The sequence below is a fragment of the Ambystoma mexicanum genome, chromosome 10 (assembly GCF_040938575.1).
Source record: "Ambystoma mexicanum isolate Mex_15411 chromosome 10, UKY_AmexF1_1, whole genome shotgun sequence".
Taxonomy (NCBI): Eukaryota; Metazoa; Chordata; class Amphibia; order Caudata; family Ambystomatidae; genus Ambystoma; species Ambystoma mexicanum.
Genome location: NC_090932.1, coordinates 1,104,363,183 through 1,104,378,851, shown reverse-complemented (window position 1 = coordinate 1,104,378,851; position 15,669 = coordinate 1,104,363,183). Strand labels below are relative to the sequence as shown.

General features: G+C 46.9%; 1 protein-coding gene across 1 annotated transcript in view; it reads left to right on the top strand.

The window, feature by feature from the left end:
- The first annotated feature begins 10,467 nt into the window (after nucleotides 1-10,467).
- The window catches only part of MYL7 (myosin light chain 7), a 63,584-nt gene continuing 58,382 nt past the window's right edge, over nucleotides 10,468-15,669 (top strand). The window contains exons 1-2 of the mRNA XM_069618955.1: nucleotides 10,468-10,547; nucleotides 13,356-13,460. Coding sequence (XP_069475056.1) covers nucleotides 10,545-10,547; nucleotides 13,356-13,460 — 108 coding nt within the window. The 5' untranslated portion in view covers nucleotides 10,468-10,544. The remainder of the gene's footprint in view (nucleotides 10,548-13,355; nucleotides 13,461-15,669) is intronic.

The window sequence follows — 15,669 nt, the reverse complement described above, 5'->3', positions numbered from 1 at the left end:
GCACAAGTTCAGTGGGATTGGGTGGCGACGACTAGCTATAGGTGCTGCTGTGATGTGGTTGGCCGTGGCTGGAGGACGTCACTGGTCAGCCTCGTGGGTTGGGCTGGGCCTGGCGGGTCAGCTGGGTTCATCCGGGCGGTGTCGTTGTGCCACTGTGGCCAGTGTCGGAGATGAATGCCTTTTCCTGACTTCTTTGCCCTAGGCCATGCACACCGCAGTCATTCAGTCATTTGCAATATTATCTTTAGTAAATCTTCCAATAGGTTATTCTACAGGTTAATGCAACACAGGAGGAATGCACCTAGAGCGTGGTTTGATGGCGATTCATCAGTACATGGTTACCAGCGTCCTGTTGACCGGGTACCATAGGTCGTGGGGTTGGGTCTCAGGGCATGGGACAGGCGGTACATGTCATCATGTCTTGTTAGAAGTCATTATGGATGTGTTGCTGTAATGTTGCCATAATATTGGATGTCCTAATTTTACAGGGGCCATTAACCTGAGGTGAGCCGGTGGGTCGTGGGGCTTAAGAAAGGGCGCCTCTGGACTTGTGTTTTCAGGCTGAGGTTTACTGCTGGGTTGTAAATAATACAGGTGGCGGGCCGTGGCCTTGGGTGCTGCAGAGGGAACTGCAAATCTTTGAAGCGGCTCCAGCCGAGTTGGGGGAGGTGGTGGCAGCGTGGCACAGGCCTCTGCGTTCTCGTCTGGCAGGCTTCGCTGGGAGGGAGGGGGAATGGCCTTGCATACGCTCACAAAGGTATTTTCCTCGTGTGTTGCCGATTTTAAGTGAAAGTAGCATGAACATTCAAATAATATACAATACTAATTGAGTCATTCCAAAGCTCATGTTTTAATATTGCCAATGCTTCTCATATAGCCAATCCGAGCACATTCCTTGCACACTATGTTTTTAACAACTACAACATTTTGTTATATGCTTATACATTCGTGGTAAGTGAGGTAGTAGTAAGGTTGGTGGAGCACATAGAAACAACTCGCCACTGAGGCTGACGGCAGTGGCACATAGTGGGCTTGGACACACACACACATGGGGTGCATTTTAGTGCACCCTTCACACGAGCCCTGAACATGGTTGCATTTGTCTTTCTTTGCACTCTAGCAGCATTAGTTCGATTATGGCGCGGGACCGTGGGGTGTAATCGTTTCAATGACACACACAACAACAAAAAAAACCGGGACTCTTTTACTATTTGTGTATAACTGCAGTGATGTGGGTGCTTCATTCCTAACGTCATATGAGCACACATTCTGCCATATTTATACATTTTACAGGTTTTTTAGTCAGAGAGGTTTGTGGAGAGAGCGCTTCCATTGCAGGTAGTTTTCTCATTAGTATTTAGGAACTTTGCTTTTATCAAAGTACCATTTTACAGTTCTTTTTCCACCCAGGCCCTGCTGGCTGGGTCATGCTGGGAGCAGTGATACACTGCGGAAGGTGAAATGTTACAATGTTGGTATCTTACACTAGCTCATGTCCGTCTTGTTCGTGGGAACAGGCTTACAGCGGATCTGCCAGGGAGCTGCGGCCACAGGGATAATTGAAACTCTCCAAAGGTGGGGGCCGCGCTGCAGTGCGCCGGGCTCACACCATCTTCATTAGACAAAATGGTTTCCGAGGCTTAGCTAAATTCAGCAGGTTTGGTCAATGTCTTCGGCAGGTGAGCCATCCACCACCTGGGCCCTGGTGGTAAGGAGGGGACCCCTGACGAGCCATGACCCTCACCGGGGGAGGAGATGCAGGCGAGGGGGGTCTTTTGGACCAGTCCTCCCCTACATTAGGCATCCGGTAATGAACGGTGCCGGTCCCGTACCGGCACCGTTCATTACGGGACCGCCAAGGTCGTAATGAGGCCCAAAGTAATATTCTTGCAACAGCGCATCGATGCCTTTGGGCTGTAGTGCGCTATACAAATTCAAATAAATAATTAAAAAGATACACATAGAACCTACTCAGAATGCACGTAAGCACAGAGGTGCCGGGAAAGGTATGCAACCACATACACACATCCAACCGCTTAAGAACTCACTTAAGCACACAGGTGCCACAGAATATACATAAGACCCTGTAGCTACTTGACCAAGATCGGCTCCATTGAACGATTCATGTTGTATTATAATAGCCACCATGTTAAACATCTAAAAGATAACCTCCCTTACGGCCAATTCCTAAGGTTAAAACGGAATAGCAGTCAAAAGGAAGCATACGAGACAGACGCTAAGATACTTTCCGGCAAACTCAAATACAGAGAATACCCCAAGAAATTAATACGGAAAGCAGCTAAACGAGCATTCAATAATAACAGGGAATCACTGTTGGAAGACAAAGTTAAAAAGCCACCAGAAGATCGTATTGTTAGTGGTAACACTTTTACTAACCTGAGTTTAACTATTACTAACATAGTCAGGAAACAATGGAACATCTTTGACAAAGCCACGGTGCAAATTCCATGCCCCCTTTTTGCTTACAGAAAATCCACTACCATAGGGAATCATATCAGTAGTAGTAAACTTAAAACCACTCAGAAACAAAACACTACTCTCACAGAAAATTGGGGTTTAGGCCCAGTGAAAGGACATTACCCTTGTGGACACTGTAGTGTATGCAAATACACCACTAAATCCAAAGAAATAGATATAGGATTAGAAAAGAAATGGAAACAGACAAAATTCTCTAACTGTAACACTGAATTTGTGATATACATGATCATCTGCCCATGTGGCAGAAGATACATAGGCAAGACCAACAGGAAAATTAAAACAAGAATTATTGAACATCGGAGTTGTATTAACAATAAAGTCTTAACAGCACCGATGGTTAAGCATTATACAGATAACCAACACAGAGCAGAAGATATCACATGGACTGTTCTGTTTACCATAACTGGCCCTGACATTGCTAAAAAGAAAAAAAACCCTAATTGAAAAAGAACAAAGATTAATTTTTCTTACTAAAAGTGACCAAGTCCGGCTCAATGAGGCCGTTGAATGGCATAAACTATAGCCATAACTTTGCTTACTTTGAGTATCTATTTTTCCAATACTGAGACATACTAGTTCATCAGAGTCACGTATAGATCCATCCATGATTTGATTATGTTAATCGAGGGTTAATGTACCTAAGACATACAAGTCTGACTAGGTGTTATTCATTCAGTAAAGATGGGATTCCCTGACATTAATGATGAATAGCTCGCAGGGGATTTGCTCCATATCATTTACTAGATGTTAGGGCCCGGGTTTGAATAAACACTAAAAAAGGACGCTTGTGCCTTTATTAAGCCCACTCAATATGGCAGCCACGATCCAGGAAGCATTTTAAAGCTACCTGTTCGGCGGCTTGCACCTAGCGGTCACCACTACATATGCCGACCTGAAGATTATATCATTTAAGGTAAGAATTCCTAAATAGACAGAACGGGATACCACTATGTGTCCTAAAGATACGGGAGTTCACACAGCAGAGGTCTTGTGGAACCTTTTTAAATAGATATGTAATATCTTCGTCCTCTCTGTTTACATTTAGACCCGAGAGAGACTGAACGGGATATAACAAAAGGCTTATCTTTGATTGCAGTTTTGCAATTTACTCCCTACTAACAGAACGATACACAAGTTCAAGGTAAGAGATTTCTATCATATCCTTTGACTCGATACCCTTTCTAGCCTAAACACTTAGTAACCTACTAAATTTAGGATTACTTTTTCTTAAAACTCCCTACAGGCGGAGGTTCTGAGTATTTGAACTATAATAAGCGAGGTAGATGTTCTGAAGCCCGCAACCTCTCTTCACTCCAGAGAGCTAGACGAAGGAGACTAGAAACTCCGACCACCCGCTACAGGTACAGACACCTCTGGTGTTATTTAGAGTCAAAAATATTTGTATGACAATATACTTTATTTAGAAATAGACATGCTTCTATAAACGAGCATGTATGTTTCCTATGTTGGCCCCGGTCAGTCCTAGACCCCCAGGATCTGATTAGCAATAGTTTTGCTTTACAGGTGATTTATCTCTACTTATAGAGGGATTTTCTACCCAAGAGAAGACATTTCTTGCTATATTCAAGGCTACTTCTTCAATCCTCTCCACAGAACGAACCAGGTACTTTTACCCTAGGCTAGTTCTAGGCATTTGATTGTCTTTAAGAGATTCTATCAAGCACACAGGGCTGATTTTCTCTTTTGCTATTTTTTCAACAGCTACAACGGTTACTGTATGAAGAGATCTACAGCCACACTGTTTTTCAAGTAGCTGTATTAGTAATACAGCTATCTACACTACTAGTAGATTTTGTAATTGTTTTTATAGAATTATTAGTGACACTACTCCTGACGAAGGTCCCTTTAATAACTTCTAGAGGACTGAAACATGTTGAGCAAATGACAATGGTTTATATGTTTTCTCCATTGATAACAGTCACAGGTCAACCAACTGATGAAGGTGTTCAAGAGATATTAATCTGAGCCTCTCTAGCTTTATTGATCCACGATCAATTAGGATCGAAGCCTATTTCAAAAGGCACTGTTTGTCACATTTTTCGAATTGTATTTTTTATACAGTGTTTTATAAATGTTGAAGTTTTAATAACTTGTATTTTTATAATTCAATAAATTATGACTGATTATTTTCTGAACAGTTATGTGTTTAATGTTGATAATTGTTGAGTAGAGCTTTCTATCTTCTGTTTATTTCGAGTATTTAAGACTGAACCTCCTTCCCACTAACGAATATGTTGGAATGTGGCAGGCAAAAAAATCCTCCATTGATCACGACAACCGTTGCAGACGGTGGCATCGAGAAATTGAAACATATCGCCAAATCTTAACTGGCTGCCCTAATTTGTTTGAATGCTATATTAAAGGCTATTCAAATTATGTAAATAACACGGATAGTATCCTCTATGACCAGTTTTGGTCAATGTTACGTGGAGCCCAATCAATAGTTATGAATGCAGCTGCTTTTGGAATATGGAAAGAAATGGCAAAAAATGGAGGTGATGCAAACATGATTGTAGTATTAGGTAAATATTTTAATTAAATTGAAAATCAGTCATGGAATTTCTATATACAATGTTTGTATGTATGTATGTGAGTGTTTATATATATGTGTGAATTATTGTTCTTTTATACATTTTCTGGATGTGCTTAAAGTTTTGTAAATTCAATTAAAATGCACAATAAAAAATAAATATGCACAAGCACTGAACGCATATAAAATAAGCTTAGAGTATGCACTCTCAGAAGGCACACCAGTCCAGAGGTGCCATGGAATGTATTTTAGCACACTGCCCGTGGATCTTAAGAGACCACAACAATGTGCTCTGAATGCACCTACACACAATCTTCAATATGCACATAAACAATGCTCAAGGTATACATAAGCTTCGACAATATGCTCAGAAAATGAAAGCACAGACACACACACACACACACATAAAAAGTTGGAACAACTGGAACAAATATCTTTTAAAAGGAGTTATAGTTACTACCCATAAAAAGGTGAACTTCACACACGTTGGGAATGCTAACGTTAAGCTACAAACACTGAGCCCAAAGGAAATAAATGTAAAGCCTACAAATGAAACTCGAGCAAAGTCCATCTCACTATATATCAATTCGAACTCACACTACACCATCAAATCAGCACACTCACTTGAAATTGTATGTATGTTACCTTAGTCTTTTTACTTAACCAAAAGACTAGAAGACATAGGCATAGCAGACACAGCACTAAGCTGGACTAAATCATTCCTAGCAGACAGAACAGAAACAGTATGGATTAAACCCTTCCAGTCCACCCCATGAGTTAACGACTGTGGAGTGCCACATGGATCCTCACTATCACCACTCTACTTCAACATCTACCAGACACCAGTTATACAACATTACATGCTACAATTACGCAGATGATACTCAAATCATCTACAAATTCAAAGACACCCAACTCGATCCTTCAACACTAATCGACTGCCTAAAAGAAGTCTTCAACTGGAGGAATGTCAACAACCTGAAAATCACCCCGCCCGCTACCTTTGCAAAACTATTTTTCAAGGAACCTGGGATTGGTAACCCTAGGTCTCCTGGGGGCAACCAGACGTGGTCTCCCTCTCACTGTGCTTAGAGAGGCATCAGCTTCACCTCACTGATGATCCCCAACAAGGGTGAAACACGTGTATGGGGTTGCTGGTGGTACTCTCGTTCAGGTTGGAATTGCCATTGCATTTCGGTGCTGGACTGCCCCTGGGCAGGACAAAGACTGATATGCAAATGGATATTTCCCATCTGTGAAAGGCACAGTGAGTAAAAGCAGTGGCTGCGAACTCTCAAGTGGTTAATAACCACTGAACAGGTTATCAAGTCTGTTCTTTCGAGAGAGGGGCGCCCGCTACCTTTGCAAAACTATTTTTCAAGGAACCTGGGATTGGTAACCCTAGGTCTCCTGGGGGCAACCAGACGTGGTCTCCCTCTCACTGTGCTTAGAGAGGCATCAGCTTCACCTCACTGATGATCCCCAACAAGGGTGAAACACGTGTATGGGGTTGCTGGTGGTACTCTCGTTCAGGTTGGAATTGCCATTGCATTTCGGTGCTGGACTGCCCCTGGGCAGGACAAAGACTGATATGCAAATGGATATTTCCCATCTGTGAAAGGCACAGTGAGTAAAAGCAGTGGCTGCGAACTCTCAAGTGGTTAATAACCACTGAACAGGTTATCAAGTCTGTTCTTTCGAGAGAGGGGCGCCCGCTACCTTTGCAAAACTATTTTTCAAGGAACCTGGGATTGGTAACCCTAGGTCTCCTGGGGGCAACCAGACGTGGTCTCCCTCTCACTGTGCTTAGAGAGGCATCAGCTTCACCTCACTGATGATCCCCAACAAGGGTGAAACACGTGTATGGGGTTGCTGGTGGTACTCTCGTTCAGGTTGGAATTGCCATTGCATTTCGGTGCTGGACTGCCCCTGGGCAGGACAAAGACTGATATGCAAATGGATATTTCCCATCTGTGAAAGGCACAGTGAGTAAAAGCAGTGGCTGCGAACTCTCAAGTGGTTAATAACCACTGAACAGGTTATCAAGTCTGTTCTTTCGAGAGAGGGGCGCCCGCTACCTTTGCAAAACAAAACAAAAAAAAAAAACCTGAAAATCAACCCAGGGAAAACAGAAATCATGATCATATCCAATGACCTAGAGAACGAAATTACCATCCCGTGGCCAACGGAAGTGGGAACCACACCATCACCATCTAAGGTAGTAAAAAATCTGGGAGTCCTGATGGACAACACCCTAACCTTAGAACCACAAATAAATGCAACAGTCAAGAAATGTTTCTTCCTCCTCCACACGGCAAGAAGAATCCTACCTTTCCTCTCCTTCACACACAAAACACTCACTATTGTCCCCCTCATCATGTCAAGAATCGACTATGCAAACAGCCTCTACCTCGGAATACCAGAATACCTCCTAAAGAAAATACAAAAGATCCAAAACTCAGCAGCCAAACTACTCCACAAACTACCCAGAAGAGACCACGTCACTCCTGCACTAAAAACACTACAATGGCTTCCAGTAAAACATTGCATCACCTTCAAAACAATGTGCATAACGCACAGGGCAATCTCTGGACACGCAGCACAATTCCTACAAAAGAAAATAACCATCTACAAGCCAACAAGACTCCTCAGGTCAAACAACGAAATCTGCCTGGAACAAAAACCGTACCTTAAGAAAAAACTTGGAGGCACCTCCTTCTACCACTTAGCTGCAAAAACCTGGAACAGCATCCCAAAAGAAATAAAAAACACCAAAGATCACCTAAAATTCAGAAAATTGCTAAAAACATGGCTCTTCAACACCATAGACTAAAACTGAAAACTGAAACAGAAAAGAAAGACTAAACCGGAAAGGACAAGCTCCCAGAGCCGACTGAGAATCACCCATGGCACCTGGACGGGTGACGTCGGGTAGAATGGAACAGAGGTGACACCCATAGAGACGGAGTTAACAAACCCAGCCATTCCCATCCAACATCTTCACCCGCCCCTTAGTTGCTACTAGGTACCACACTGTTGTGGATTAATCGGGATATTACCAATCACCCCATCCAACTGAGCTTTGGACGTTGGCAGGTGTGCTGCTCACTTAAGTGGGTAGGAAAGACAGATGAGGTTGTGAGGGAGGCTGGTGGAGGTGGGAGCGAGATATGAAAAGGACATTGAATGCCAGACGGGCCCAGATCGCGACAGAAGCATGGGGCGCCACCGTCCCATCTGGTGGGATTACGCTACCCCAACACGCCAATTCAGGATAGAGATGACAACTAACCAATTCCACTAACAATTTCCCCTCTCTGCATACACCTCTCAAATTCCAAACCAAGCATAACCACAAATCTCCAGCACAACAAACCGCACAAACTTCACTACACTGCAACAACAAAACAAAACAAAAAAAACACACATAGATTAGCACAACAGTACACGACGACTACCGGCCGAAAACACACCAGGCCCAGCCAACGGACCCACCGGGCTGAGGCTGCCAACAGCACATCACTGCTTTCTTGCACTTTTCCAGCTTCCTCCCACTAACTCACCCTCCCTTCCTCTTTCAGAGCCGCCAGAGCGCCAGGGGACCACTCCGGTGGTGATAGTGTGCGGTATAAATATCCTTTAACATTAACATTAACTAGTGTGGATGATGAGCGCACGTGTATTAGGCACATGGCCCTAGTGTGGATGATGAGTCCGGGTGTATTAGGCGCATGGCCCTAGTGTGGCTGATGAGCCCGGGTGTATTAGGCGCATGGCCCTAGTGTGGATGATGAGCGTGGGGGTATTAGGCGCATGGCCCTAGTGTGGATGATGAGTCCGGGTGTATTAGGCGCATGGCCCTAGTGTGGCTGATGAGCCCGGGTGTATTAGGCGCATGGCCCTAGTGTGGATGATGAGCGTGGGGGTATTAGGCGCATGGCCCTAGTGTGGCTGATGAGCCCGGGTGTATTAGGCGCATGGCCCTAGTGTGGATGATGAGCGTGGGGGTATTAGGCGCATGGCCCTAGTGTGGCTGATGAGCCCGGGTGTATTAGGCGCATGGCCCTAGTGTGGATGATGAGCGTGGGGGTATTAGGCGCATGGCCCTAGTGTGGCTGATGAGCCCGGGTGTATTAGGCGCATGGCCCTAGTGTGGATGATGAGCGTGGGGGTATTAGGCGCATGGCCCTAGTGTGGCTGATGAGCCTGGGTGTATTAGGCGCATGGCCCTAGTGTGGCTGATGAGCCCGGGTGTATTAGGCGCATGGCCCTAGTGTGGCTGATGAGCCTGGGTGTATTAGGCGCATGGCCCTAGTGTGGCTGATGAGCCTGGGTGTATTAGGCGCATGGCCCTAGTGTGAATGATGAGCGTGGGGGTATTAGGCGCATGGCCCTAGTGTGGATGATGAGCGTGGGGGTATTAGGCGCATGGCCCTAGTGTGGCTGATGAGCCCGGGTGTATTAGGCGCATGGCCCTAGTGTGGCTGATGAGCCCGGGTGTATTAGGCGCATGGCCCTAGTGTGGATGATGAGCGTGGGGGTATTAGGCGCATGGCCCTAGTGTGGCTGATGAGCCCGGGTGTATTAGGCGCATGGCCCTAGTGTGGCTGATGAGCCTGGGTGCAGTACGTGCATGGCCCTAGTGTGGATGATGAGCGCGGGGGTATTAGGCGCATGGCCCTAGTGTGGATGATGAGCGCGGGGTATTAGGCGCATGGCCCTAGTGTGGGTTAATGAGCGTAGGTGTATTAACATGGTCCTAGTGTGGGTTAACATGGCTAAGCCACACACCCATTGATATATTTTTTACAAGAGATTTGAGAGTTCAGAGCGAGAAAGTGAGCGTTGGAGAAAGAGGCGAGAAGGAACGAAGAGAAAAAAAGGTGAGCGGCAGGTCTAGGGAACGAAAGAGAGTGGTACAGACTCAGGACAAACCCTCAGGCAGAGAGTGATTGAGATGCATGGGGCGGGGCAAACAGATGTGCAGGTAGATGGCGTGAAGGAAAAAGGCAGGGGTGTGGGCACCCAGAGACACAGGCCGAGAGGCAGAAAAAAAAGGTAGCAAGCGGTTAGGTGGGCTGGGCGGCAACAGGCTGAGGCGTACACAAAACAGAGAAGGCCAGGTATAGTGACATAAAGGGACAGGCAGAAGAAGAGACTTCTATAAACGCACAGGACAGCAGAAGGGAGGTGGGGTGGGGTGGGGGGCAGATAGCCAAAGACAGCGGTAAAGACACACAGACTGCGGCGGGGCTGAGAGGGAGGGCGAGGGTCTGCCCAGCAGCCCCCTCCATGGGCTTACAATGGAATCCGGTCGATGGAGTGTCGCTTATCTCGCCAGACCTCCCTGCGCCCAGACTGCCATGTTTGGTGGTGCCGCCCGGCCAGGGAGCTATTTTAACACTGAATGAGATAAGGAATGATATAAAACCATTTCACCCCCCTGTGGACTCGCATCTCGGAGGTGACCCTAGACGGACGGACGGACGCAGAGATGGTGAGCGCACGGGTGGGCCTCGGGTGAATGGCAGGGGTTCGTCGGATATAGCCTGTATTGTCCATGTAGAAGATGTATGTTCAGTTTGGCGCTCAAATAGTATTTGGAGTATGGTAATAGATGAAGTGCGTGGGGGCGAGGCGGTGGGGGGGTCAATAAAGGGGTTTAAACAGCGAGGCTGACTTGAGAGAGACATGTCTATGTCTAGAGAGATGGAACTACCCCAGAGCCAAGATGAAGTACCATGGAGACGGGGCCCGGGGGTATCAGAAATCAGTACACATTGGAGGGCTGTGGGCACATTAGAGGAGACAAGAACCCGGCAGTATGCATGTAGTCGAGGCGGTGTGGGTCCACGATTCGTTTGTGGGCACTTACGAAGTAAGGAAGACCTGTTGGTGGCAGGCACACAAGTAATATACAGAAGGTGTGTTGTCCGCACAAATGGTGGTGTGTGCATGAAATATTATTGCAACAGGAATGCCGAGGCAGAACGGAAAACACACTGGGACGTCCCCAGCAGAGTGGATGGAGTGTGCGAGGAAAGAGGAAGCTGAGCGTGGCTCGGGAGTGGGCAGCCCGCAGTGAGTGAGGGAGGCTGGATGCCACTCAGCCGCCCGCATATGTGTGTCTAATACTCACCGCTGGGGGAGCCATTCCGGCACATCCAGTACCGCTCTGCTGGTCTTTCAGAGGAATGGCCATGGCCTACGATGAATGCATCTGCCCCAGCCCTGCCAGCACCCCCGAGAAGGTCTGCTATCTGGCCCCTTGCACCAATGCGCGCCGACGTGCTCCAGGCGTGAGGGTACTTTCATCTAGTAGTTCATCCAGTTAACGGGAACCGAGACTACAACTCCCAGAAAGCAATATATACCGCCTGGGACACAAATGTGAAAGCACGTTGTTCCCTTTGATAGGGAGTCGTCTTGTAGTTGGAGCCCCGCTTGGGAAGCACTGGCCGGACATCTTGCCGGAATCTCCGCCAGGACTACGAGTCTGAGGCGATCCAGCCATGCCACGAACACTGCACCTGTTCTAGTGCCAGCTTTCTAGGGGTGACTGGCAGATGGCCGCCTCAGCCCCACGCACTGCAAGAATTTCAGAGGAACCAGCCTCTCAACGTATCACACGTTCGTTATTGTTTCTAGGGACACATGTCAAGCAGCCCACACCAGAATGCCAGAACACATCTGCCATCTACCCTGTGCACAGCAAAGCAGCGTGACCGCCATAGCAGAGGCAGCCACTGCAAAGAGGGCTGGCCTTGAAATAGCCGCTGGGGGCGGAGGGGAGGAGGGGGATTCTGGGAGGGAGTCAGGTGCATTACTGCATGGGTGTCTGGCCACTGCATGTGCGACACCAGCCACGTCCACACTGTTACCAGCCACTGAACCTCACTTGCGAGTCAGTCCCTGCTCCCCTTTTGGGACCCACCCGGACTTCTTTCTGATGCGCCTCGCATTAATGTTCTGTTTTCCCGAAACTGGACATAGTATTTGGACTCACATACGTCAAATACACACATGTGAATGGGTTGCGTTGGTGTTCGTCCTTCGTGTGTTTCGTGCCTTTGCAGCGCGAGGAAGCATTGAGTTGTGTTGGACTTCTTTCTTTCTTTCTTTCTTTCTTTCTTTCTTTCTTTCTTTCTTTCTTTCTTTCTTACATCCCAGAGGTATGCTTCTCGCGTGTCTTCATGCAGATGAGTGATATGTGAACAGGAGTGAGATGTTAGGAATACGAATGAAGACTGATGAGCGAGATGGATGACTAAGACGTGAGCAAGAGATCCTCGTTTCTCCCCCTCGCTTCCACTTCACACTTTATTTTATTTATTTATTTAGATTTATATAGCGCGCCAACAGCCCATGGGCATCGAGGCGCTATACACTCCTCAGCCCTCATTCTTAAAGTCTGACACCTCAGTGAGATGTTGACAATAGGAATGAAAACCGGTGAGTGGGGAGAATGACTGAGGGATTCAGGAGGTCCTCATATGGTCTGGAATGCGTGATCTGAGTTGCTGTTTGCCTCTGAAAATAGGACGATGGCCATAGCAGGGGGCCCGTGAACCGGTCCCAGGTGTGATGCTGCGGCAGGACGTGTCGTGGTCCTCCCATTAGGTCTTTTTGGGAGAGAATGGTCTTTCTACATGACAGAAAACTGGACCGGCAAGTAAACAGCCACTTTCCCTATGCCAGCTACCACCACAGTGGTCTACCAGTGCCAGGGCTTTCCCATAGTGTGTATAGGGCCCACGCCTGGGTCAACTAGAGCTGGATCTGCGCTGATAGAAAGGGGATTGGGGAAGTGGAGCGGAGGGTATTTAGGCAGGTGAGCTGGACGGGGCATCATGCGTGCTCCCGCTTGGATGTGTGGGCTCTCCGCAGCGGTGCATCATGGGAGAGAGGTTAATGAGGAAGTAGCATGATCTTGGTGAGCCGGTGGTTGGTCTCTGTTTCTGGCAGGTGTTTGTAAGTACAAGGGAGGTGGGTGTGGTTGTGTGATAGGCTGATTTGCTGAAGTGACACCTTGACGTATGGGAGCAGTTACGAAATGGATTGTGTAGCTTTTTTACAACACAAAAACCAAACTGTTACAGGCTGGGACTGGGCTGAGTCAAAACGCTGACTGGGAGTGGCTGATTGGGGCGTGGGGAAGAGGAATGGGGAAACGGGCAGCTGTGGACCTGAGGGCACATCGCTAGTGTGGCAAGTCGGCGTGTGGGTGGCATGTGCACCTAGAAAGCTTGTGTGGCCACTCGCGCCACACTCCTTTAAAACGTGCAATACGTTGTTTCCTCGACAGGCCAGCAGGAAAGCCGGGACGAGGAGCAAGGCGGCGGCCAAGAAGAGGGGCTCCTCCAATGTCTTCTCCATGTTCGAGCAGTCGCAGATCCAAGAATTCAAGGAGGTAAGATGGGGTGTTGGGACCGAGGCAGAGTGCCGAGAAACGCATTCTTAGGTTAGTGTGGGGGCTTAGGGCCGCCTGCAAGCTTTCCCGGGTGGATGGGCTCTTAGGCGGGCCCAGGGACGTCATTTCACCAAAATGCCAGGGGTAGCGGAAGTGACATCACATGACCCTTGACCCCCTAGTGACATCACAGGAAGTGATGTCATTTGACCCCACCCCAAAGTGATATCACAGGATGCGATGGAACGCAACCTTTCACCCGTTGACAAAACAGGAAGTGCTATCACATAGCATTGTACACTACAAAAAATATGCTTACGAGATCGCTATAATGTGATGTACATTTCATACAAGAATGGATACCCATATGTATTGTTAAGATCAGTGTGTATAGGCCCATATTAACAAATGACTGTGAATTCAAGCAGACGTCCATGGCCAAATGATAATGATGTGTTATTATATAGCCCTTACACCTAAGCGCTTTATATAGAAAAAATATACACCCAATATCAACCAACCTGTGTTGGTACTCATTTATCGACCTCAGAAGGATGAAAGGCTGAGTTGAGGCGTTTAAGAACAGACTAAATCAGTGACTCACCTCCTGAAGTGTGCCTGAAATAAATCTTTAATGAGTCTAGCAATTATTGTATAGAATTCCAGAAAGACACATTATTTGGTATTCCTAATCTTTCTTATTTAGGGTCAGTGCTGAAAGTGTTAGATTTGTGTCACTCCTTTTCTTCTTTTTCTTCTTTTTTTAAAGAGGCATGAACAAGAAAGCCAGCCACTCCAGAACTAAAGAGCCACATGGTGCTGGCCACAGCCCAGGAGCTTGCATTACAACAAAAAAAAATGTTTTTTCTAGAGGTAGCAAGGGAGACCTCAGAGGTCGCAGTTGCAACCTCTGGCGAACCCTAAATGACGTCCCTGGGCGGGCCTAACAGATGCCCTTGCCACCCGCAGGACGTAGTGCAACATGTCTCTAAAGGCCAGTTTCATTTTGCCCTCATGTGCTGGTGTCCATCGTGCTCTGGAGATTTGGGACCCCCGGTTAGAGTGGCTAAAGTGAGATGCCACCTGCAAGGCTAGTGGTTACACTGCTCCCTGTGCAACCAAAAATAGTATTGGGGTTCTTGTCCCAGCTTGCCCCGCTCAAAGCCACGCGTCTCCCCCTGCCATAGTGCCCCCAAACTCAGCAATGTGCTTTATCAGCTTCTTTGCCAGCTTATTTAAATTGGGCAATACATGCTGCTTCTGATGGCTCTGCTTGGTGAGCACACTTCAGAAAACGCAGCAAGGACCAAGGCCTAGAAGCCCAATTTTCCGGTTGCACACCCTTAATCTTGATCAAAGTCTAGAAAAACATTACATTTTAGGTATTGCAACCTTGTTCCGTTATTAGTTCATCTGTTATAAATTACGTTGCTAACTCTAATATCTCATGAAAAAAACAGCGATATTTGTTTTCATTAAAGACTCCACTCGGCAGCCTTTGCCAAAAAACGCCGATGCATTTTGGACAACTCACCCATCATCTGGGCAAATAGCTATATAACTTGAATTGTTAGTCCAGGACGTGCTAGGATGTACAGATTCCAAACATTTGGACCATCATTGCTTTTAGAGGAGTACTGGAACGCCTTCACTCTGAATTATCAGTCAGTAGTCTTCTAAAATGTACTTATTCCAAACCTATAGATCATCGTTGCTTTAGAGGAATGCCGGAACGTCTTAATACATACCTAAGTTTGGTTTCGGGGATCCAGGATTCAAACCTCTGTTGCTGTGCGTGGTCGTGCTTCCAAGACCAGCGCGTTGCCCCTGTGCTATCCTCCATTCACGTTCACACCAGTGATGTGTCCATACCTTTCTCCTTGTTTTGGTGGCAGATGGGGCTTCAGTATTATTAAGTTCTATCTCAACCAAATGAGTGGCTGGTGTCACTGGTAAAAAACCCGGGTTCCTTTCACAAGTACACTAGCGGTGTAGCTTGCATGTCGTTGTCGACATGCCAGCAACGACATGCGAGCTACGCCGGTAGTGTACTTGTGAAAAGAAGTAGCGTTTTGGAATGTTTGGAATCAGTACACCCTAGCACGTTATTAGAGTTGGCAACGTTATTTATAACAGATTAATAACGGAACAAGGTAGTCATACCTAAAATGTAATGTTTTTCTAGACTTTGATCTAGATTAAGGGTGTG